At 42.3% G+C, this 24,748-nt stretch overlaps 7 protein-coding genes across 7 annotated transcripts; 2 read left to right on the plus strand and 5 right to left on the minus strand.

The window, feature by feature from the left end:
• Nucleotides 1–510: 510 nt before the first annotated feature.
• On the plus strand, nt 511–2,101 carry V2V93DRAFT_397657 (Anp1-domain-containing protein; the record flags this gene model as incomplete). Its single annotated transcript, XM_066912538.1, has 3 exons — nt 511–1,297; nt 1,375–1,471; nt 1,561–2,101. The coding sequence occupies 3 exons, from the start codon at nt 511–513 to the stop codon at nt 1,724–1,726; spliced, it is 1,050 nt and encodes a 349-aa protein (XP_066765582.1). The 3' UTR covers nt 1,727–2,101.
• Nucleotides 2,102–2,681: 580 nt separating this feature from the next.
• Nucleotides 2,682–6,160, minus strand: V2V93DRAFT_236308 (uncharacterized protein). The gene is made up of 3 exons (XM_066907074.1): nt 5,763–6,160; nt 5,222–5,707; nt 2,682–5,166 (listed from the first exon to the last, which is right to left on the minus strand). Exons 1-3 carry the CDS (start codon nt 5,875–5,877, stop codon nt 2,822–2,824), a joined length of 2,946 nt encoding a protein of 981 aa, XP_066765583.1. The 5' UTR covers nt 5,878–6,160; the 3' UTR covers nt 2,682–2,821.
• Nucleotides 6,161–10,776: 4,616 nt separating this feature from the next.
• Nucleotides 10,777–15,174, minus strand: V2V93DRAFT_405213 (Pleckstrin homology domain-containing protein). Its single transcript, XM_066912650.1, has 4 exons — nt 13,384–15,174; nt 12,249–13,326; nt 11,786–12,198; nt 10,777–11,706 (listed from the first exon to the last, which is right to left on the minus strand). The coding sequence occupies exons 1-4, from the start codon at nt 15,079–15,081 to the stop codon at nt 11,113–11,115; spliced, it is 3,783 nt and encodes a 1,260-aa protein (XP_066765584.1). The 5' UTR covers nt 15,082–15,174; the 3' UTR covers nt 10,777–11,112.
• A 116-nt stretch (nt 15,175–15,290) lies between these two features.
• V2V93DRAFT_369491 (uncharacterized protein) lies at nt 15,291–16,817 on the plus strand. The gene is made up of 2 exons (XM_066910031.1): nt 15,291–16,177; nt 16,247–16,817. Exons 1-2 carry the CDS (start codon nt 15,534–15,536, stop codon nt 16,371–16,373), a joined length of 771 nt encoding a protein of 256 aa, XP_066765585.1. The 5' UTR covers nt 15,291–15,533; the 3' UTR covers nt 16,374–16,817.
• Nucleotides 16,818–18,442: 1,625 nt separating this feature from the next.
• Nucleotides 18,443–20,494, minus strand: V2V93DRAFT_369495 (sodium bile acid symporter family-domain-containing protein). The gene has a single exon (XM_066910032.1). The coding sequence runs from the start codon at nt 20,076–20,078 to the stop codon at nt 18,783–18,785; it is 1,296 nt and encodes a 431-aa protein (XP_066765586.1). The 5' UTR covers nt 20,079–20,494; the 3' UTR covers nt 18,443–18,782.
• A 1,433-nt stretch (nt 20,495–21,927) lies between these two features.
• Nucleotides 21,928–23,348, minus strand: V2V93DRAFT_236489 (uncharacterized protein). The gene is made up of 2 exons (XM_066907075.1): nt 23,110–23,348; nt 21,928–23,046 (listed from the first exon to the last, which is right to left on the minus strand). Exons 1-2 carry the CDS (start codon nt 23,182–23,184, stop codon nt 22,186–22,188), a joined length of 936 nt encoding a protein of 311 aa, XP_066765587.1. The 5' UTR covers nt 23,185–23,348; the 3' UTR covers nt 21,928–22,185.
• V2V93DRAFT_369499 (acyl-CoA N-acyltransferase) lies at nt 23,336–24,299 on the minus strand. The gene is made up of 3 exons (XM_066910033.1): nt 24,159–24,299; nt 23,782–24,093; nt 23,336–23,723 (listed from the first exon to the last, which is right to left on the minus strand). The coding sequence occupies exons 1-3, from the start codon at nt 24,222–24,224 to the stop codon at nt 23,583–23,585; spliced, it is 519 nt and encodes a 172-aa protein (XP_066765588.1). The 5' UTR covers nt 24,225–24,299; the 3' UTR covers nt 23,336–23,582.
• Between the last annotated feature and the right edge of the window lie 449 nt (nt 24,300–24,748).

Consider the following 24,748-nt stretch of genomic DNA (forward strand, 5'->3'; position numbering starts at 1 on the left):
AGTTTCATCCAAAGAACATAAAAAAAACCTTTCAATTTATCTTGTATCCATTTATTTATTAGTTATCTTTTTAGGATTTTTTTTTCGTTATTGAAAAGATTTTGTAAGTATAAGTCAAAATTTAAGAAATCACTATCAAGTGTTTACGGCAAGGGTTTCTTTGCTTCACTAGTTTTAGTTTTAACACAATAATCAGGCCAGCAGATAGTACACTGGTTTGAATTAGCTTTATACCGCGTCCAAATACAAAACAATACACATAGACTCGCTTCGACTTGTTCCAATTATCATCTGGTTTATTGATTTTTGCTATTGCTGCGTATTTGTTTTGAATAGTTGCTTCATCAGTTATTTGTGAAGGTCGATAGTGGTGGGATGATTAGTTGACGTTTATGAGATTTTTTCGATTTCATTGTGAATATTTTTGCAATTCCACTCCTTTTTGTCGGGTATCCCAAACCGATTTGAGATAGGCTCACTTTTTTACACACTCCCATACACACAGGCAGTATGGGAACTTACAAACTATCGCAGCGACAATCGCGGCGGCGACCGTTCATAATCACCACGATCGTGCTCGCGATCCTCTTCTTTATCTACATTCTCAATTCGTCATCTACATCCACCAAACCTGATCACAAACCACCTGCCGCTTCTGGTGGATCGAAGTCGATTGTTCGCCACCAAATGAATGGGAAAGCATCTACATGGCGCTCGTTTGAAAGTCAAGAGCTGGTACTGATTCTCACGCCCATCGCGCGGTTTTACGACGAATACTGGAATAATCTCGTGAGTCTAAATTATCCTCACGAGCTGATTGAGCTAGGATTTATACTTCCAAGAGGTCGAGAAGCCAACAATGCACTCTTACGTCTCGAGCAAGCGTTGAAAACAATACAAACAGGTCCCAAAAAGAATCGGTTCGCAAAAGTAACTATTCTGCGACAAGATTTCGAAAGTCCATTCTCGCAAAGCGAAAAGGATCGACATGCACTAACGGGACAGAAAGAGCGTCGATCAGCGATGGCGCGCGCAAGAAACTCGCTGTTTATGACGACTATCAATGCGGATACTAGGTGGGTCCTGTGGCTTGATGGTGATATCGTCGAGACGCCTGCTTCATTGATCCAGGATCTCGCGGCACATGACAAGCCTATCATTGTGGCGAATTGCTATCAACGATATGTCGATCATGGAGAGAGTAAAATCCGACCTTACGATTATAATAGCTGGCAAGATAGTGATACGGCCTTGCAGATGGCGAAGAACATGGGTGACGACGATGTCATTTTCGAAGGTAATTTTTTTTTCTCTCCTTGGTAAAATACTGGTCAAATTATGACAACAACACGCTAATGTGATTTTTCGGGATAGGATACTCGGAAATGGCAACGTATCGCACGTTAATGGCCTACATGCACGTAGAAGGCAACGGAGCGCATGAGGAAGTTCTCCTCGACGGCGTTGGCGCGTAAGTTCTCAACCCTCTTCTTTTCTTTTTTTATTTCATATTTTATTTTATTTTTTATTTCGTTCTTCTTTAAACTAATAAGAAAATAGAACGGCCTTACTAGTAAAAGCCGAAGTTCATCGCGACGGAGCAATGTTTCCTTCTTTCCCATTCTATCATCTACTTGAATCAGAGGGATTCGCAAGGATGGCAAGTCGACTAGGATATGCTTCGTTTGGGTTACCTAATTATCTTGTATATCATTATAATGAGTGAGTAAGTGATTATCAATTTCTTTTGTCTATTATTCTTTTTCCCTTATTCATATTTATTGTCCTTTTCTATACTTTCGTCCTTCTTTTTTTTGAGTTTGCCTGGGGGTGGAGAGGGGGGTTTGTCATAGAAGTTAAGTCAGCGTCTGATCACAGATACAGTTTATATAAATAACTTGTAACATACTATTCATGAGATTTAAAATTCATGTTACTGATAAACAGAAATTATTAATAATCAAAAGATTATTGTTTAACCTCTATTTTCCTTACCATGCTCTTCTAGCAAAAATAGCAGCATCATGCACTATATTTATCTACGCTCCTTCCGCTCACCCAAAACAAATGAATAGCTTCATATAATATATAGTTAATTCACAACTCGTCATTACCGTCACAAAAAAAGTAATAAGAAAAAATCCCATAGAGAATAAAATAAATAAAGGAAAAATATACCATGATTCATGCAATCACTACCACAAAAATAACTCGCACAAATCATCATAATAACTACCACCACCACCAAATTGCACAAACAAAACAAAAAAGCTAGAATGCTAATCCAAATAAGAAAAAAAAAAACCTCCAAAGAGAGAATAACTTGAAATTGTATTTCTTGCTTCAAGTTCATCAATTCTCTCTTTTCCTTCATCCATAACAATGATTCACCTACTCTTCCAAAGCTGCAACTGCGTGATATATGCAAAAAAAAAATAATACCCAATAAAAATATATATACTTCAACAATATTCAAAAAAATAAACATTGTGTATAAAAAAAAAGGTCGTGCAAAGCCTATTCCAGACATGTAAAGGAGCATATAAAAATAACTGTCAACAAGAAAGAAGAGAAAAAGAAACCCATAAAGAAAAGTAGAAAAAATATTCACAAATGCAAGAATATGAACACAATTGGAAGATACAAATATGTATATGTGAGCCTTTTCTTATTCTCTTCTCTCATTGTCAAGCGCTAATCTCGCTAGATTTGTCTGCTCTTTTTCTTTTCTTCACAGTCTACTTCACCACGACCCATAAGAAGTTGATATAAGAAAAAAAAAATTATGTACCCAAAAATATGAAAATGTGAAAAGTGGAATTTACAACCACTCCTTATAACGATGCATGTAGTACTTCTTCACAATCTGTGTAGCAATGAAATATCCAACAATAGCCACAATCAAAAACGGATAAAACATTCCCGGAACAGGTAACATATCAAGAACCCGAGTTCCCAAAGGAGTGTACGGAATTGCAATACCGACAGCGATAACAATACCAGTGGCGGCAGCGAGCTGCCATGATGGGTTGCGCTGGATAAATGGAATCTTCTCCGTTCGAATCATGTGCACAATCAGTGTCTGCGTGATTAATCCGACATAGAACCAGCAAGTCTGGAAATGCTGAACGTCATCGGTGAACGGCATAGTGTAATCAAAGTAATAGTAAAGCACAGCAAAAGTGTATACATCAAAAACGGACGACAAAGGTCCGAAGTAAACCATAAACTTAAAGATCGAATCAGCAGACCACTGGTGGGGAGTCAACAAAAACTCTTCGTCAACATGATCCCATGGAATAGCAATCTGTGACAGATCGTAAAGCAAGTTCTGCGTCAAAATCTGGTTACCAGTCATGGGCTGGAACGGAATCCATGCTGATGCAATAATAACTGAAAACACGTTTCCAAAGTTGCCAGAGGCCGCCATCTTGATGTATTTGATTGTATTGGCGTGGGTGATACGTCCACGAATAATAGCCTGAGTAATAACGCCAAGCGATTTCTCGAGTAAAATGAAATCCGCGGCATCCTTCGCAAGCGGAGTAGCAGTGTCGACAGAGATACCGACATCAGCACCTCGAAGAGCCAGAGCGTCATTAATACCATCGCCAAGGAAACCGACTGAGTGGCCGTTCTTCTTCAAAGCATTAACAATGTTAAACTTCTGGAAGGGAGTAAGCTTGGCAAAGACAGTGCATCGCTCGACAACCTCTGCAAATTCTTCTTCGTCATCCTCAATTTCCTCAAGCTCGGCGCCGGTGATGGTGTATGTAGTATCAATACCAACATCTTTGCAGATCTTGCAGGCAACAGCCAAGTTGTCTCCAGTCAGAACCTTGATAGCCACATGGTACTTGCCAAAGTCCTCAATCGCAGCCGCGCAATCGTCCTTAGGCGGATCGAGGAAAGTCAAGAAGCCTACAAAGGTCATGTCCATCTCATCCTTGTCAGAGCTAAAGTGTCTGTCACCAGCCTCAAGCTCCTTCTCAGGAATAGTCTTGATAGCAACAGCCAAGACACGAAGTCCCTGGCCGTTCAAGTCGGCAACAGTGGCAAGTAATTGCTCACGAATATCAGCTGAAAGATCCACATCAGACGATCGGCCTTCGGAGTACTGGCGCACGGAGCAGCAAATTTCAAGCAATTCCTCAACAGCACCCTTACAAATAATCTCGGTGCTAGTAGCGCTAGTCTTAAGAACGACAGACATACGACGACGCACAAAGTCGAATGGAAACTCCTCGACGAGCGAGAAAGCCTCACCCTTCTCAGTGGGTTCGTAGTTTGTCTGAACCTCTTCGTTGGCCTCAGCTGCACTGAGAACAGCCTCATCGAGAACGTTTTTCAATCCGGTGGTGAAATGTGAATTGAGAAAGGCGTATTTCAAAACTTCGTTGTTGTTGACGCTGCTCGAGTCGAGATGTTCAGTAAGAACAACGTCGTCCTTAGTAAGAGTACCAGTCTTGTCACTGCAAATAACATCGACAACACCCATCGTCTGGATAGCGTCAAGCTTGCGCACAATTGTTTTATGCTTAGCCATCTCAGCGGCACCGTAAGCCAAATTGGCGTTGAGAATCATCGGCAACATCTCAGGTGTAAGACCAATGAGCACAGACATTCCAAACAAGACAGCTTCGTACCAGTCGTGCGTAGTAAGACCATTAATGACAATAACGATGGGAACCATGACAACACCGAATCCAAGTAGAAGATAAGCGACCTTACGGACACCGACATCAAATGAATTGCGAGTTTCCATAGCCTCGGAGTTGAGTGTAAGGTTAATGGTGGAAATATATGTGTCCTTAGCAGTCGAGATAACCACAGCACGGCCACGACCAGAAACGACAGAAGTAGACATATAACAGATGTTAGCCAGATCGAAGACTGAATCGGGCTCGTTAACGTTTGTTGACTTCTCAACTGGTAAAAATTCACCAGTGAGCGAGGATTGCGATACAAACAAATCCTTGGATTCGATCAGGATGCAGTCACCAGGAAAGATGTCACCGGGTCTAAGAGTGATAACATCACCGGGGACAGTGTCGGCAAGGTTGATCTCAGTCTCGATAAAGGAGCCTGCGCCATCGGGACGAAGCACTTTGGTCATAGGAGTAACTAGTTCACGCATAGACTGGAAGGACTTTTGCGATTTCATCTCTGCAAATATCGTAAGCAAACTTAGTCTAAATATACAAATAAAATAAAAACACACCTTCGTAGGAACGCAGACCGACACTGACGACGACCATGACAAGAACAAAGTAAAAAGTTGTAGGATCTTCAGCAACCGAAATAGCAAGAATGCCAAGAATCATTAAAAGGACGTTGAAAGGATGGATCAGTCCCTGGAAAATGATAGAGTACCAAGACTTGAGAGCACCAGTCTCGAGCTCGTTGCGACCAAACTTCGCGAGGCGAGTGGTGGAGTCGCTCGCAGAAAGACCGTTGTAGCCTGTATTAAAGCGCTTGAGGATTTCATCCTTATCAAGAGCAGCAATTTCACGAAGCTTAGAGGCAATGCGATGTTCTTCTTCTGACGACTTGGAGAGATTAGCGGTCTTGCCAAAGAGAACGTTGTTAGTCCAGGCTTTCAAGTCTTCCCAGACACCTGTCTTGCGCATCGATGTCGAGGAACGAATAGATCTAGCATCACCGTGATAGCGTGGCGCTCCAATGTCAACCAGGACATCATCTTGGACTGAGGAGAAGATTAGCAGGATAGAACTAAATTGGCACAGAATAACAAAACGCACCAGAGCCATAAGACGAGCCGGAATTGGACGATGTTGTTGTGAGTGGGGCCTTCTCAGAAACGGGGACACGCTTCTCGTCCTGTGATAGACGGACTTTGGAGTAGGAGCTAGGCATAATGCGAATGTGTGAGATTGCAAGAGGTGAGATTGACTGCGAGAGAGGGCAGGGCTAATGTAAGGTGGGTATAACCTCTATCTTCGACACAAGCCAACGAAGATAGAACAGGTGAGAGGAAGCAGATCCGGCGACTGAGGAGGAGGGATCTATCAAACGAGCCGGTCGCGGGTAGGAAAGGAAGAGGAGGAGAAGGAGCGTGAGGAGAAGTTGAGAAGTCGAGGACGAGCGAGAGTAAAAGAATCGGGAACGCTGGCAGGCTGGCGCTCGACTCATCTGGCCGACAACGCTCTTTTGGGCTAGGCTGGTCTTTATCGCACGCGCCATCCGCCACAGTACTCAGCCACGGAGATGGTCTAGACCGGCTGCGCCTCGCAATCCCGTGATCATCAGGTGCCGCGCGTCACTAGCTGGCTCGATTCTCTCGCGGCAGCAAGGTCATGAGAATGAGCGAGGGCTGTTTGTAAATTCAGCCTGTTTGTCTGTTTGTAGACCGTGGTCTGTTCGGGTGAGTTTCAATGCCTGTTCTTGAGCCGGCTGCACGGAAGTATTTCATGAATCTGTACTTGAAGTATCATCATTAAGATCTGTTACCCAGGTGATGATGTTCCGCCTTGTAGGTCTGATTACTATTTACTTTACGAACCTATAGCTTTATCCTTCAAATACCCTGAAATATCCTGTTCTACAGGTCATTAAGATTACCTACCTTTATCATTTATATATAAGCATAATTCTGTGTGTGACTTGATCTCGGAAGGCAGGATAGGGGGCAGGTTTTACAGCGCAGACGTCGTCTGTTTCTGCCGCGTACCCGAATGCCCGCCGGGAGGCTTCCGCCCTTCTTGAGCGACGAGTATGCTCGGCCTTGATTTCTCTGTAATTGCTGATCGGCTAGAAATATACGGCAAAAGCATGAGAAGAAATTTCACGTGGATTTTAAGACTACGGTATACAAGGAGGGAAGAAAGAAAAAGATATTGTGCAAGAGAATCCAACAAAGATCTGATAACAATTCACCGGCATTAGCCCGCAACAACGAGCCAACTTGCGAGCTTTGTAAAACTTTGTAAACACTTACTTTGTTCCGGCCGCGGGGTTTATTTTCTTCAAATATTCAAGTGCGGCCAACATCGCTCGAGCCAATGACGTTGATCCATCGCCAGGCACGCGACCGGTTACCCGATTGTCAATGTAGGGTATACCCGCCAACTTTATATTTCTCTATAATTTCCTGTTCTCTGAAATGGCAAAACAATTTGATAAAAGTTGACACCGAATTACTAGTTGCTTTATGATTGTTATCGTAAAAACCTATAGTTTAGTGCTCAGGAGGCTCAATACAAGCAGGCTGCTGTAGGTGTCGACTAAAAATTTTTTATCAGATCTTGAGCCGCATCTTCGTATACGGAGCATGAATCCCACCATTCCTCGCTTTATACTACATCTTCATACCCATTTAATCAGTCAATGACGCTTCTTAAACTACAAGTAGTAGGCGACTGATTCGATATTTGATGAATCGACTATTTACTGCTGAAAAACCCGACAAAACACAATTTATTGTGGCTCGTCATTTGTATATGGGCTTGGCAATGTCTTCTAATGTTTGTTGTTTTTATTCCTAATCCCGCTTAGAACCCAACCCAACCTTTCATCTCTCTGCGAGGTATTTGCCGCACTAACAATTGGTTATCGATAACTGATAGATCGGTTTTATCAGTCTAGTTGCTTAATACTCTTTATTGTTTCGTTTGTTTATAGTTGTAGGATCTTGACAAAAAAACTTAAACTATTATTTCGGTCAGATTATCTTGCTCAATTTTTATCCGTGCCAAATTTTTTTTTATCAAACATTCATTATTTATTTACCAATTATTCTTTAGCTGTGTATAAAGGAACACAGTAGAATCGAAAAATTTTAAAATATTTTGAAGAAAGTCGGGCTTGGCAATCACAGTTGCGAATATAGCACAATGCGCAATATTGCAATACTGCCTTTGTGTATGTACATCTATCCGGCACACATTAAAAGATCATCGTTACTCTACTTTTGCCAATTGTAACTGACATTGTGCACAGCGCATTATCAATTAGAATAGATTATTTTTCTGCGATGTCGACAATTTCATCACCCGAAGACAGAATCTCATCAATATTTGAGATACGACACACAGGAGAGCATGATAGATTGTCGAGGCCCGGCACATAATCCAGTCGTTATCTGATGAAGCCGATAAAAAGCAACTCACAAGCACTGGCACCCGCAAGGGGAGTCGGTAACAGCAGTTATACTGACGCGCCACAGCGGAAGCCACATATACAATCCCCCTTATCAGTGTAAGCAATGTACCAAAAAGGCAGATCAGATAAAGAACCATCCGCGAATAGCAGTCGAGCACGCCACTTCACACTAGCATTCATAACCGCAAAGGTGCGCCTCTCAGTAAATTGACCGGCATCCAAAAGGTGTAACTTCTGTAAAACCGACGACGCAATGTTTGTTGCGATTCTGTTGTAGTTAGAACTCGGATGACTGGAATCATAAAAGATCAAAAGATGAAAATCAATAAATAGAAAATAAATCGCACTGCCAGCGGGATTTGAATGAAGATTCGCTGTCGTTCATTATTCTGCTTGCCAAATCTGTGTTGCTTAGTCCCTACTCTGCTAACTTTGTGTACGCACAAACACTATGAATGCAACATTCCACAATCAAATCTATCGGATTCAACACAATCTTTTGGCGTCTGTGTTTCATTTGCTTTTCAATTCATCGCAAAGGTTGCCACCCGGATTGATTGCGGGCTTTCTTTCCTCTTTGAGCATCAAATTTAATTTTCAAATCAAACAATCACAACAAAGACCAAGATTCAAGGCGATACGTCAACAAATGCCACTTCATCTCTTCTCTGACACTCAAACAAGACCAGCAAGCTCCTTTAAAAAAAACCAACCTTTAATAAGAAATGTATCAAACAGCAGATTTTGGTGGTATAAAAGATAGTATAAAAGTAGTTGTTAAAGTATTGTATGCAGTATCGATGCTGAATTGGTCACGTTGACAGGAGGTCGCTGCTTATTAGGCCATGGATGAGTGGAGCGTCCATTGCTCCAAAATAAAATACAAAAGCCACTGAGTACCTTCTATAATCAACCTAAAGTGAATGGCAACGAGTGATATTGAAGGTTGATACAGGTGATCAAAATTTGATGCCAGTTAGTGTAGAGAGGAGTTTAAAGGGTAGAAACAACTATCCCGGGAGGTCGACGATAGTTGTAATCCTAGCATCTAATCTGATTCTATGTAAGCACCCCGCGTTCTAGAGCAGTGCCCCTGCATAACTATAGGTATACTGCTTGTTTATGCCATTACTGAGAAATAAACGTGTGTGAATGGACGAGACTGGTTGGCTGGTGAACGCGTCTGCGAATCAAAGGCCAGCAAAGGCCGGAGTCTGGCCACTCTTGTTTACAAATTTCACCTGGCTTATCTACACCTCTATCGCGTCGAAACTACTCAGCTCTGTTTACTGTCTACAATATGAAATTCGGTGGCTGATATTTCATAAGCAAGATCAATTAATGCTTTTGAAGCTCGACCATTGCAAGCTCTGTCTGCGACATTTATAATACGTCAGATAAGCCGGCCTCATCGCGTTCTCGATTTGCTTCATAATCTGCTATCAACACCAGTATTAGCTTCAGCAGCATGTGCACTTGATCGCATAAGCAGCATACAGGTAACGGCACTCCGCCTCGCGTTCGGCTTTGAGTATCGACGCGTGCGATCTACCTTCAAGCTGTCACTCAAGTTCTCGTGACTTTGTATTACATTTAATTTGGAGATACCCCTAAGTTTCAAAGAGTCGATTTGCGTGCTGTCGTGCTCATGTTTCCGACAAGATCACGAGCTTGAAGGTAGGACGCGGCTTCAATATCCAGACTCAGGAGCGTGCGGCTGTGGCGGAGCATCGATCTTGCACTGCGCCTCCATCCCAACTGAGCTATCTCCACGGACATACGATCCGCACTGCGACTTTCAGAGTGTGAAAGTTTTTGACTGTCGGTCAGACGACGTGTCAAGCTTGCCATTTTCTGCATAAGTGCCGATACAAGCAATTGGATCCTCATTGACGTCTTGAGGCAAACGTCATCTGTCCAATTTTGTACTTTCACATGCAAAAGATTAAAAATTATGGCATGGTTACGGTCTACAATCGCGATAGCGTACAATTTATAATCTGATTATACTCTGTGGCTGGTGGATCCACTTTATTTCTCGTCTTGCTTATCCATCAATTTCTTGTATCACGCGATGAATTTCGTACGATGACGATCAAAAGCTTACGTATATCTCTCTGTTGCACATTTCTGAACCTTTTGACATCCTGTGAGATGAACACTCTGTGTTGTTGGGGAATAAGTTGTTGGGGGTTTTCGTAATAGCTGTTGATTTGTTTAATTTTCCATTGTCGTTGAATTCGACAAATTTTTATAGTGATTTATCAATTTGATATAGAAAAGATTTGTGCCATTGTCGCTTCTTATTCTAGTATTATATAAATACTGATGCTAAACCACCTAATAAAAAATCTTTTGAACCAAGACCGAGCTCACTAGATAGCTATCACTAAATATCTAAGTAAGAAAATTACAAACCAGCAGAAAATAAATTCTAGATTGAGCTTCAAAGCGTCCGTCTGACATATCCAACAACCAAAGTATTGTCGTATAACGCACGCTCATTTTTCAAATATTCAATCGCGTCTTACTCTGATTATTAAATATTCCAATTTCACTTACTGGCGACAACAGTTTTTTTCAACAACGGGATAAGTTTTTTTTCGTTTTGGAGATTTGAACTGTTTAAAATTGGCGAATCTCTATATCAATATTCCAAGGAAAAAGAAAATAAAAAAAATAGTCTACTGATAGTTCAGCGCACAAGCTGTGAAAATGAATTTTGCAAAACCTGGACTAGAAAACAACACAAATGACTTTCAAATAAAATACCAACTCCATTCTCTTCATTACTCTTTATTAATAAAAATAAGAAGTAAAAAAAAAAAGACAAGATATATAACAATAAATAAATATGAAAACAAATGTTAAGCTATAATTTCAAAATTAGACTCTCTTCGGTACCACGGCCACCAAAATCTCCAATAATGCGATATCCAACCAAAACAACTGACAAACATATAAATCCAACAAGATGATATCAAAAACACCTCAAGCAACAACATGATGCGATACACTCTTCTCCTGAATTCGTCCAATTTCATCCGTAATAATCGAAACCCAAATTTCCTTCTCCATCCTCGATCTCGCCATAAATATCAACGCTGTACCAGATACTCCCAACTTATTAATACTATAAAACCTATCACCAGCTTCCGATGCCACTCCCGCGTTTGCTTTTGATTTTTTGCGAAATTGCTTTTTGAATGCAGCATCCACGTCCTTGGTGGCTAGTTCGGCGGAAGAATTCGCGCGCCATAGAACAAAGCATCGAGAAAACTCATCGTCAGAGGCAGTTGTTCCGTCAGAGTATATTCTAGGTAACGAAAACATTCCTGGGGCGGCGCTGGCATTGAAAGAATTACTATGAGCCATTAAATCTGCTTCAGTCAGAATACCAGAGTACGCATAGCAATCTTTTAGAGAAATCACGTCGCGCTTCTTGTGATAGATTTTAGGAACTTCAAGACCTGAGGCCAAGCGTGATTGTTCTTCATAAATCAGAAGGTGCCCATGACAGATCACTATATAGCTGAGTTTGAATGTCGATTGCATGCGTACTTTAAAGAAAAGCGGACCTTTCATCTGTTTGACATTAAAGCGTTAGTCTCGTCACTCATATCCTCTGATAGAATTAAAAAAAAAAAAAAAAAAAAAAACTCACAGTAATACTCCGACAAAATCCCAATGGACAAACATTGTATATCTGCGGATCAGCTACACCCCGCAAAGCCTCCCACTTCGAAGCCGCCTCTCCAATCTGCGACTCCATCTCCTCATCAATATGCAATTGCGCAAGGTTATCCGCTTTCAAAACCGTCAAAGCTTTAGCATCAGCTTCTATTCTCGCCTGCCAATATATTCTCAATTCATCGAGTCTGGATATCCATTCATCACGTGTTATTTTGTTGAATGCTTGCAGACGAACGATTAAACCCGAGCGTAGGACTAGCTCAAAGACTCGGTCGTCGTCAAATTCGGAAGTTATTCCATCTTCAAAATTTGAATTGTCGTTACGACCGGAGTCATTGAAATCAGCTCCAGATCCAACGCCAATATCCGAATCAATATTAGTGTCTATAATGTGTCAGTTCAAAAGGTCTCGGCACTGTTTTAAGTTCTCTTACCTCTTTGGACTTTTCGGACTTCAACTACATCACACAGATCAATGAACCCAGATGACGTGAGCATTTGATACAGTCTGCGATAGACCTCCGAAAGCGCAATCTCATCCAATTCCTTCAACTTATGAGAATCTCTCACTCTTGAGCCATCCAACCACTCAATTTTTCCATTTCTCATTGGATATGGAGTAAATTCGTGAATAAACGTTCGCGTTCCAGACCTCTCCGTCAACGAAAATGGCTTTTCAAACGCAGGAGGCGTTGCATGATGTGGTTTGCCAAACAACAAAAGATTGTCATGACACATGAAGTAAAATTGCTTATAGAATAATCGACCTAGCCGAGTAGTATTTCCCGAGTGCTGCGTGAGACGAATCAAAAACCCTTCAATCGGCGGAGGTTCAGCTATAGACTGGGCGCGAGCAGTAGGTATCGGAGCGAAAGTCGGATAATGAACTTTTGGTCTTAATTCAAGTTCATGCGTTTTTCTGAGCGCCCAAGCAGCATATATATGTTGCTCATTTAGATCATGTAGCCACTGAATTCGGTCATATCTACGCCATGCAAGACCTAGTCGTTCCTGCTCTCGCCAGAACTGCACTGTTTCTCTGTATGCGGGGACTTTATCCAAAATTTCTAAAGCAGTCTGGATTGTATATTCCATTATATCCAAAATTGTCCGCTTGGGAGGAGTATCGAGCACATGATCCGCACCAGCATTCTCACGCTCTTGAGCCTCCATCAACGTCTGTAAATTATGCTCTTTAATCTCATTCCACGGAATGCCAATTTTCAAAGACGCCTCTAAATCTGGAACTTGAAGAATAATATCTCTGGCTACTTTCGCGCCAAACACACTCCGAAAAAATCCATACCAGGCAATACTAGTATTTGGAGCGCGGAATCTCATAATGTATATTGTTGTCCGATCTTTTCTGCCCTTGGAACCTGATTCTGATCTCCATAAAGCAAGCGACTTGTCAAGCGATGAGAAAAGGTTAACGTTTACAAAAGTACGATCCAGTGGAACCGTATGAACCAACGACGACGGCTGAATTTCTGTCGATAAAGCGGGAACAATCTATCTGCTCATTAGCATATTATAGTAATTGCAAAATTCGATAAAAGCAACACATACCAAGGATCTGTAGAGCTCTAAGCAGAATGGAACATCAGTATCACCAGTATACCGAGCAACGGCAAGATACTCCCTCGCACGCTCAATAACGCCCAAAATAGTCGTATCAGCTTCATTGAAATCAGAAGGCAATGATCGGACATTGGCAGATTTGATGCTAACAAGTACCCGGTCTACTTTCACAATCTGCCCCTTTTTCAGTCGGTAAGCAGGTTCACTATCGCTATCACCTCCTGCGAGTTCAGGACCGATTGCACCAAGAACACTAGCTCCGTCGACTACGACGTCATACACTTCCCCATCATGCGGTATTAATCTACCAGGTATAAGATTAAAATCCATCTGCCTAATTGAATCATTATCCGAACCATCATGGCTTCCATGCTCCTCATCATCGTGATCGGCTTCTAAAAGTCTTCGATCGGACGCAAACGAGTCTCGTCGACTACTATAGCTTCTAGATCTTTTTGAATCACTGCGCAATCGTCTAATCTCGGAATCTCTTTGTAGGATAGTGGACAAGCTCGACTTTGCTGCGTTTTTTGTAACATTAAGAAACACTGGCTGCGGCGGTTGCATCTCCTCAGATGAAATAGTAGATAGACTATCTCCCGTCGCAACAGGCATAACAGCAGATGCAATCCGCGTAGATGCAGTGGACCGATCGACAACCGACACAGCCTCACGTCCAGGCCTAATTGTTGACGCTTCACTTCCTTGAGAGGCTGATCTCCTATGCTGTGTGTAGACATCTGAATCCGAGGACTGAGAAGGCGTTTCCGATGAAGAGCGCCGACGAGATCGCGATCTATCGGTGGTTGTAGAGGCAGATATCGAGGTACCTCTAGCCGTTAAAAATGACTGCGTGGAAGTATAGCTCGACGGGGCGAAATCACCAAAAGAAGCGGGATTACCTGAACTACCGTATCTCTTAGCAGATCGACCGCGGGATAAAGAACGTGGCATCTCAAAGCTCGGATTTTCCGAGTAACGAGTAAACGGGCTTGAGCTTATCTTTACCGGATCTGTCGCTACTAAAGTAGGTGATTGCATAGGCGATGATTTGGTTGAGGATGCTTGCGACCGCACATCATGATAACGAGAAGAAGATCTAGATGGGACCGCGCCGAAGGCCAAGGATGGGGAATGCGCAGCGTCTACTGCGTCGATCGAAAAAAATTTACGTGAGCCAGCTCGAGAAGAACTACCGGCAGGAGATCCATTGCTGTCAAGTAGCGGTCGTCGTGAGGGTGATCCCTCATTGTTGACTGATCTGTCCATTTTCAAAGCGCCAACCGAGCCACGAAGCGACGACGATATAAGTCCACTACTGCTACTATTTCCATAACCCCTCTGTTCGTTCACAACGGAGGCTGGAATCTTTATCGAGGTTGCTCTTGAAATTGGCGGTCGTGGAGGAGGAAGATCTGGAAAGACTGACGACCAAGCCTGCTTGAACTCGACATCACTAGAACGAGATATCCGAGCCAGCCATAATTTCTGATGACGACGCAGCCAATCCGCAGGAATGGGACCAATCAATACGACTCGTGAAGTTGTATGCAGATGAGATGCGTTCGCATGAGATAACCGAGTTGACGTAAAAGGATAAGCAACTTCCGAGGGGGGAGTAGCCAGATTATCCGTTGTTGAGTCTGCTCCTGCTACTCCCGCTTGCGATATGGCCAAATCTGTCATAAACACACTATATAACTTGCAGTTGGTTCGGATATGTAGCTTAGTGTCACAGTTTTAGCTGTGTCTGTCGAAAGATCGTGTGCTCGCGAACCGAGTATGGGTGATCGCACGATAGATGGGTCTCACTTTGAGCAGGGTAAATAACCGCTGACTGACGTCACTTACGCTGGTTTCAGTAATCTATGAATCTTTAGATTCCGCTTATTGAACCTTTGTCCAACTCAGAAAAGATTAGGCAGATTATCCTCTCACTTGTCTTCATCTTCAAATGAATAATTCTGGCGACTGATACTGGGTGCACTGGATTACTGTACCACTGAAAGCTGATACATATGTTTATCTATAGCGATTATCAACGGTTTAAAGTTTAAAGAGCGATCAGAGACAACGAACTACCCAGTCGTCCTGGGCTTCGACTTTGCCTTCTCCAGCGCAGCTACTGACGTTCGAATATGCCTTACCCCAGAAATTTAGATGATACTGTTGTTGTCAAAGATATTACACCAGAGCTTACTACTCTGTCATGTCCTTTCGGTCGGGTTGTTGTCGAAATAGGTGCGCGAGCGGCCGTTATCAAAGCGAAGTTCACTGATGGACCTGGCATAATCCTTGTCTCTCCTATTCCCATTTGCGACAAGTCGGTCAATGCCCTGCAAAATCTTTCGGTCAAATATCTGATTGCACCAAATATGGTTCATTATATGGCTCTAAGAGAATGGAAGGAAAAGTATCCTGCAGCAAAGATTGTTGGCTGCAAGAGTCTCAGTTCAGTAAAATTAAAAGCATTGGGAATAGCCTGCGACATAGAAATTTCTGATTTTGACAAAATTCTGACTGCAAAGGAATTAAACATGACTGATATAGCAGACGAAGAAGAGCTAAAGTTAATAGTTATTGGTGGGCACCAAAATCGAGAGCTAGTCACTTTCCACGGCAAATCAAAGACTATTGTAGTTGGCGATTTAATTTTCAATTTACCGCCTACAGAGCAGTATAGCCTGTCGAAATTGGGATTCTTAGATCGCGCTCTCTACGCAACTGGCGTCGGCTCATATTTACAATCAAAAATTCCAAATATGTTGTTCAAGAATGGAGAGTAAGATTTTTTTTTAATTGATAATTCTTCATACCCGATTGTTTGACTATTATTAACTGCTGTCTTTAGGAATGGAGACTTGGCATTGAATGAACTATTAAACCTGGATTTCGAGAACATTGTCATGTGTCATGGCGACACCATCGTACGCGATGCTAAATCGTTCTACACTGGCTTCTTTAAGGCAGTTTTATGAGCTGACCGTTACTGCCTGTTACTGCCCGTTATACTCAAGCGCCGCGTACGACTTATTTGGGTTTAATTATGGACTGATAAGTATCAAAGATCAAGCTGTCAACATCGGCTAGAATTGATTACTGTAGTTTACAAAGGCCAACAGAGAAAGAGAAGGGATCGTAAGCAACGTCTAAATTAATCTGGACAATCATTTAATATCTTTGCGACATAAATAACACTCCAAAAAATTCATCAGGAAATTTATATTTACCGATTCTAACAACTCAAATTTTTCAGCGTAATGGACAATAAGCTCTTGGACATATTAGACAATAGAGCTCTTTCCGTCATGTCAGTGGGCTATATCGCGGATCACAAGGAGTTATGACTATTTTGGTTACCGATTTGATTGTCAATTTACCACCTATAGAACAATGTAGCTTGCCAAAGCTAAGATTATTAGACCGCGTCTTGTACGCAACTGCCACAGTTTCATTGCCACAGTCGAGATTCCCAAAATGTCTTCCTGAACAAAGAGTAGCCTTCTTCATAAATCATGGGACTAAACCTGTCAGTTATTGCACTGATAGTTCCGGGCTAGAAAATTGTCGTAACAGCAGCGTTGAAATTAGATGTTGAAACGTTGTCATACGCCGTGGTGAAACTGTTAGTAACGATATATCGTTCTACTCAGGCTACTGCACGTAATTTGTAGAGTATGCATTGTACCCAAATAGTCTTTTTAGGGGTTACTTGTAGATTAAAAGATGCTGAGAATCTATCTAGTTGATCTCAGTAGATCTCGCGAGAGTCGAGTAGTAAAGTTTTTGGTACCATTTTTTTAATACATTATATAAAAGTAGTATATACGCATTTATATAGTAGAGATTTTGCTATTATTTTGCTATTATTTTCGTAATCCTACTCTTCCAAACGTAGATTGCTGTGCTGTGTTTAGAGCAAACTGCGATTCCGCGACGGCTTCTGCGTGATTAATTTCCAGATGCGGAAATTAGACGCAAGCCCCAAACTACGTGTTTATTTACAATAATGGTCACTGCCCTCCAATTGAGGCCAGCTAATAGACAGCCAAAACCCACAGACTTGAAATTCCTTGATTCAAGAAGCAGTTTGTTGTGCGAGCATGCTAATATCTGTATCTTGGCTGCAGAAAAAAAATGATGAGAGCTATTCTCGCTTGCAATATCATATCTGTCTTCTGTGCAACCGCTGTAGTAGTGTTACATTGAGACTTCTCAGCTCATAACTGAAGCTGACTTTTTGATTTATGTCTTTTATTAATTGAAAGTATAATAAAACGATCAAGCAGCCAAAGTCCAAGCCGCGCGCTACTCCTTCCCAGGCTGTTATCTGTCGCTTGATATTATTGATGCACCTGACGCATGACATCATTCAGTCCAGTCTCATTCATACAAACTTCTTGTTTACTTATTTCCTTAGTCTTTCAAAGTAAACAAGGCCTATATGCATTAATCAGCTGTGTCATGGGGCTCAGGCGGGTATCCATCGCTATATATATTGCGATGCTCACTCATCGTCTTATCTCTAAGCTCTGAATTTCTGCCGCATTGCAATTTAGTCTGTTTGTCTATCTCTAGTGTCAAGCACCAGCAAATAATTTTTGTTTGAAAACAATACCAGTTGCTTATCTATAACCTCAGCCAGAAGTCGATTCCGTGTATGGACTCATTTGGCGCAAAACTCGGTCTAGCAATAGCCATCTGCCTAATAGCAGCAGTCGTTGTCATAGGACTCGTGAGATACTACAACCTAAGGAATGCTGAGGCAGCTAAAGCTACAAAAGAAGCAGAAGAAGAAGTGAACAAGAAGAAGAAGGCAGAAAAGTTAGATCTTGAGAGGGGGAATATCGGATTTTTGAATTTTTTCAACCAAACAGTGAATCAGAACCCTGCATAATCAGTAACGATAAGGACTGAGGTGATAAAAGCTCTTCACGCGATAACGATGCACAGAATACAACTACACAGACTAAAAACATCACTGCCGCAAGTATCAATGACAGATATCACGGTTCTGGATCAGTGAGAGAGCTACAGAAACCCAACTATGGACACGAATTTGACGGCATTTCAAAGCAAGATACATGAATATCTTTATAGAGATTGTAATTTACTTGAGATTAAAACAGTATGATCAATCCCAAAGTCTGAATAACCCAAAGAGCTACAACTTAAAAAAAAAAACAAATAATAAGCAAATAAATCGTCGAATTGCGCCCATGAAAATAAAAAGTACACTCCAAAAACTTCAAAATATTACCAAAAGAAAAAGAAAAGCGGACCACAACTTTTTCTATAACTCGCCTTTCCCTTATTTGACAAATATTATTCCGCCATTATTCATTATACAACATTTTTTTCCTCCTCCACTTGTTCGAGGCTATTTACTATATCGTGGCACCACTAATAACTTCAGTGCTTCCGTGATGTCCCCAGGGAATTCGCTCTCTATAGTGTTGCATAACATATACAAACGACAAGAGCACAGGCACCTCCAACAGCGGGCCAACCGTTGCTGCTAGAGCCTGGCGAGAGGTGATACCGTAGTAAGAAACTATGACGGCAATAGCTAGCTCGAAATTATTGCTAGCAGCGGTAAATGCCTGAGCAGAGCAAATCTTATAAGTATAGCCCATACGGTAGCATAGATACAAAGTGCCAAAGAATAAGATCACAAAGTACGTGAACATTGGGACCATGACCCGCAAAACTGACGTCAGCTGTGTTACCACTTCCCGACCCTGAGAGGCAAACATGACCAAAATGGTGAAAAGAAGACCAAGAAGAGAAAACGGCTCAAGGAAAGACATGAATTTCTCATCATAGGATTGGACACTGATGAGGCGTCCTCGCATTGAAAATCGAGTGATGACGGCAATAAGTAGCGGCAATCCCAAAAATATAGCTACTGACTTAGCGACCACACTATAAGGAATATCAAGATGGTCTGCGTTCTTTCCCACGACGTTGATATAAAACATGGCAGTAGGAGCAAACAACACCATTTGCAAAAGCGAGTTCACCGCAGTCAGTATCGCGCCGTAGTCAGTGTCACCTTCAGAAAGCTCGATCCAGATCATAACCATTGCAATACATCTGGCGACGCCAACCATGATTAATCCTTCCCTGAGTTCGGGTTCATCAGGAAGAAATACCCAAGATAGACCAACCATAACCATAGGAGCAATGATCCAGTTGATGAATAGACTAATTGCAACTTGAGCCCATAATGCCTTGATAGTAAGAAGTCTGTGTAGAGACTCAAACTGGACTTTGCACATGATAGGATACATCATAATTAAAAGTCCGATAGCAATAGGAATAGAGACACCAGCGAATCCGCCACGCTCTAATTTTTCTCCCAGGTCGGGAAAGAAGTATCCAATAGGAATTCCAATGCCCATTGATAAGACAATCCATAACGGCAAATACCTGTCAAGTATGCTGAGTTGTTCAATCGGCGCATTTTTCGTTTCGGTTCTTATTAATTCAGAACCAGTGGACGCAACGGTAGTGGTAGTTGTTGAACGGACAAGAAGAGGCGAGGATTCTTCATCTGAACTGTCGCGAGCCGAGACTACGGTGTAGTTTGTATCGCCGCGCTCAAGATCAAGATGGTCTGCGGGAACTGCACCCAAGGGGTCATGAGAATGTGAAGTTTCTGAACGCGATGGACTAGCCATTTGTGCTCTCGGTCGAATTATTCGGATATGCAAATGTTATCAATAACCTTCGAAACAAAATTAAAATATATAATCTCAATGAATGTGAATTGCGTAAGAATTAAATAAAGCAAATTCTATAGAACGCTCACTATGCGTAAATACCGGGCTCAGAAGTGATATAGGGGAGAATAGTAGTATCTAGGAGATAGTAAAAATAAAAGGCACAGAGTCGCCGACCGGGAAAGTCTCAGCACCAGCTGGCTAACGGCACAACCATTGCGTGCTAGTCTCGCTTACGTATCCCTCCGGCCCGGACACTACGCAGAGCGGGTACGCGGCCACCGCAAGCCATGGTCCACGTGCCCTGTTAACTTTCATTTTGTTTTCTCAGGTCTTGCATACTTGACAGAATCGTCTCTAGGCTGAGGTCTCACTCCATTGTTTCTTGTTGTTAACCGCGGACAATATATTTTATCGACCTTTAGGTAGTTTTAGAAATACTGTAGGTGTTCTACCGCTGTGATTATAGCGGATCTTGTTTTAATTTTGCCACAATGAAAGCATGCATGTTAGTTGATTGGTTTAGCAATCCTGATCCTGTGTGGCTTCACACGAGGTCAGGAGTATGGCCCTACCAATGCAGACCTAGTTTTCAGTAATAGGCATGGCAATGCAACCAACTTTGCTCTTTCTCAATTCATACTGTGCGTTGAGAATACCAGAGTTAGGTACAACTATACTATATCTAATAATGGTTACGTGGTTATATCACCGTACGACAACAGAGAAATGAACGTAGATATCAGTGGCACTGGTTATGCTGCAAGGAGATGTGTGGATCGAGCCATTAGAAGAGCACATGTTTCGATGGAGTCAGATCTCAGGGATGTCAAGGAAGCGCAATCAGGCATTAGGGAACTGACCAGAGGCGAATTATGGAGCATACTTCAACATGACTTATCGATACCAAGAGATGTCTGGTAAGGGATTATGTCGGTGTGAGTCACAATTCTAACTATACTGGCGCTTTGGTTAAAAGATATGGATATTTTGATTATTACCCCGACGAGGATAGAGGCTGCGGAAGCTTAGACTTGAGGACCACTAGAACATCAGAATGTGCGAATAACTGGACGCGTACAGATCGTTCATAGTGGGAAACACTAGCAAGTATGTTGCGTTATCAGTGAGGTCATACGATCATCATTCATGCTCTGGCACCCACCATTACGGCGCATACTCACCAAATGAGCTGAGCGCTTGTTTGAGCACCACGGTGTATTCGTGGTGGGGTGAGTTTATAATCGATCATGACAAGTGTAATGAAGAGTCATATTATAATGAGTGGACAAAATACTACCTCGCTCCAAAGAAGGTAACGCCGTCGGGCGCTGGCATTCTGAGCTTGCACTTTCTCAGCTTGGGATCTCATTGCGCCGGTGCGGCTCACGATAAGGACCACTATCTTAGATAGCATGAATCTACAGTCAGCGTTGTTAAAAGCTGAAGGTATTGAAAGCACTGCACTACAATTTAGAAAGACGTATTTAAAGAGGAGGCTAAGAATAAATAAAGATTGCCGGTAAAGGGGTCTTCTGTCAGGCTGCATGATGCATGTGGCGCCTGAGTCTTCAGACAGCTGCTACCTACTATCAGAAGCAGCAAATGACATAACTACGTCATGCTCGGCGCCAGCCATTGGAGATTGTGTAGAGTGTGCAGTGTCACCCCGTGCTGTATTGAAAAATACACAAATTACTTAGTTACAGCGAAATCCACATTCACCGCGCCCTAATGCGATAGGCAAATCAATCAGAAAACGTCTAAGGATGGCAAAAAACCACTCTCGTATTTACGAATTGAGCAGAGCCATACTAGTTTTTATATATTGCTGCAGATGTAACTCCAGACACAAATTGAAAAGTACTCACATATACACAAGAGACCAAATAGTAGAGTAATAAAATCGTAAAATGAATAGCTCGCGAAACAAATGGAAAAGAAAACCCGCGAATTCACACCGAACAATCCCAAAACTAACGTAACGCTATTCATATAGCTCAAGCACAAAACAACACATTGCACACCATATCCATCCTCTACAACTTTATAAACGCAGTGACTCTCATTTTTGCCGTGAAGCGCAGGCATCATTCGTTACGGACTCGGGAGAAGATGCTGAGGATGCTGACGACGCACAACAAGAACCTGACGACTCGCTTGACAAATTCGCACCGCACTGCTTTGTTGACGCAGGAGAAGGGTAAAAATCTTGGGGGATAGGCACAGAGTCAATGTCAACAGACTGGAAGTATGCCGTAAAATCAACTGGGAGAATGCCTATTTGATCAGTCGTCTGCGGTTGCACCACAGGCATATTCATTATTGGAGCTGTACCTGCTAATTGTTCATTATGTTGTAAGTTTACAGCAAACTGATATTCACCTGTGAGTGGCACAGAGGCCGGATTTGCTTGCGGTATGGGGACTGTGACAAGTTGAGGAGCTTTAGGAGCAAGCGAGCCCATTGAAACTGAAATCTGTCTAGCGGCCGGAATAACAGTGGGCAGAGCATGTGTCGGTGGAGCGACAAAAACAGAGCTATTTCCTTGGGCCCTCTGGCTTCCTTCTTTAGCTTTCGCTGGTGCTGTTCCACAAGTACGACACGGGTGCTGAGCTTTCAAGATTGCCTCTTCCTGGTGTCGCTGAGACCTCCATGATTGAAAATCCGTACCGCTGTTATTCTGCAAGTATTCTTCAACAGTCCATTCATCTACGCCCATATTTGCAAGTAACTCTCGTAGCTTTTTGTTTTCTTCTACAACACGTCGAGCAACTCTCTGTATTTGCACATTGAGCTGCAGACCTTCTTCCTGACATCCTTTTATCTTCGACTCCAAGTCTGTCACATACTCCCGTTTGCGAGCACGAGACCTGCGTTGATTCTCTCTTATTCTTGCTAGATGCTCACTGGAACTCTCCTTCGTCTGCAATATTATCAAGTTAACATTAGTATGGTTCAGACAAGAGAGAATATCGGATGTTCGGACCTGAGTAGTATGCCCTTCCGCTAGGCCGCTCTTGCTTTCGCTAGCAGCCTGAGCTGCCATAGAAGAGCCTGACATTATACTGTGGAAACTAAGGATATATGTGGTCTTGGTCTAGGCGAATGCAAAGACGGCAGAAGTGGTGGTAGATTAAGTAATGAATGTTCGGCAGAGATTACAATCTGAGCGTTAGCTGCGCATTGCGGCAGCGGGTGACTGCCAGGGTTGAAACCAAACCCTTACTGTTATCAGCAACTGCCAAATATTTTAGCTATAGCCTGCTATATCGTAGAATACAGTTCTTGTCTTATAAGCAAAGACTCTATAAGTTTACTCGACAACCAACGACTAGAGCCATGAGTTGATACGTTTCTATAAGAAAAAACGCAAGCACTTAACGAAAGGATTTTTGTACAATTACAAATAGATTGCCAGTCATTACTCAATATATAACTCTCTCTCTAAAATCTCTTGATCTACGAGTCAAGAATACCGGGAGATTTGGTTGCCAAGTTGCCAATTGTAGCCCCATCGACGCGCATCATTTGCCATTCTTCCAGGGGCGCAGCACCAATTCTTTTGTAAAATTCAATGGATGGAGTATTCCATTTCAAAACCTAAAAAGTTGAGATTAGCTTACTGGTCATAGATCTGTAGAAAGAAACTGTTACCCACACTCCATTCCAGTCTTCCGCCGTCTACTGCCACGAGCTCCTCGGCAAGAGCATACAGCAGCGACGAACCGAAAGACTTGCCTCGGTACTTTGGCTGTACGTAGAGATCTTCAAGGTAGATACCTGGCTTGCCGTTCCAGGTGGAGTAATTATAAAAGAACAGGGCAAACCCAGCCGGGATACCTTCTTCAGTTTGAGCAATCAGGACTTTAGCATATGGCTGCGAACCAAAAATTGTTTTTTCAAGCATCTCCTCTGTACATAAAACTTTATCGGGCTCGTGCTCATATTCAGCAAGTTCGCGTATGAAGCCCTGTCGGAGACTGTCAGTGGGATAGTTGTATACAGCAGTAAATGAGCAACTTAGAGATACAGTACCAAGATGGCAGGCACGTCTTTGACAGTAGCACGCCTAACTGGGCTCTTTTTAGGAGTTTCAGACATACCGACAAAAGCTTTTTTTTAGTGTGTATAAACGATTGCTTGCTATGAACGGATCCTGTGGGCACGAGTGGGAACTTGATCTGGGATCTGCCAACAAGGTTTCCGAATAAGGGTTTCGGCGAGTTGACCAAAATCATCAGTACTGAAGACAGGCCACTTAAACTGATGAAAAGCAGTTTAACGAGAACGGTCTTGAAATGGGACTGGTATCACTATATTTTCATTATTTATTAATGACTAGTGAAATTGCGATTACTAGACGTCCACTTGTTCACGGGGGTTGCATTTGAGCTCAATGTTGAATTGGAGATGTCTCCAATGAGTACCACTGATTTATCCGTGCTCCGCTACATTTCAATTAACTGTCTCTCTTACTTGTGTCTCTGTACATTTTTTTACTATAATAAATTTGATTTACAGTAACAATCTGCATCTCTTACTCCGACGGCATCAAATATACAAGTAACCCTAAACCGTAGAGTGCCGATATCGGCGCAAAGATTTACTCATTCTTCGACGCCGCG

This window comes from Kockiozyma suomiensis (genome assembly GCF_038497685.1).
Source record: "Kockiozyma suomiensis strain NRRL Y-17356 unplaced genomic scaffold V2V93scaffold_7, whole genome shotgun sequence".
Lineage (NCBI taxonomy): Eukaryota > Fungi > Ascomycota > Lipomycetes > Lipomycetales > Lipomycetaceae > Kockiozyma > Kockiozyma suomiensis.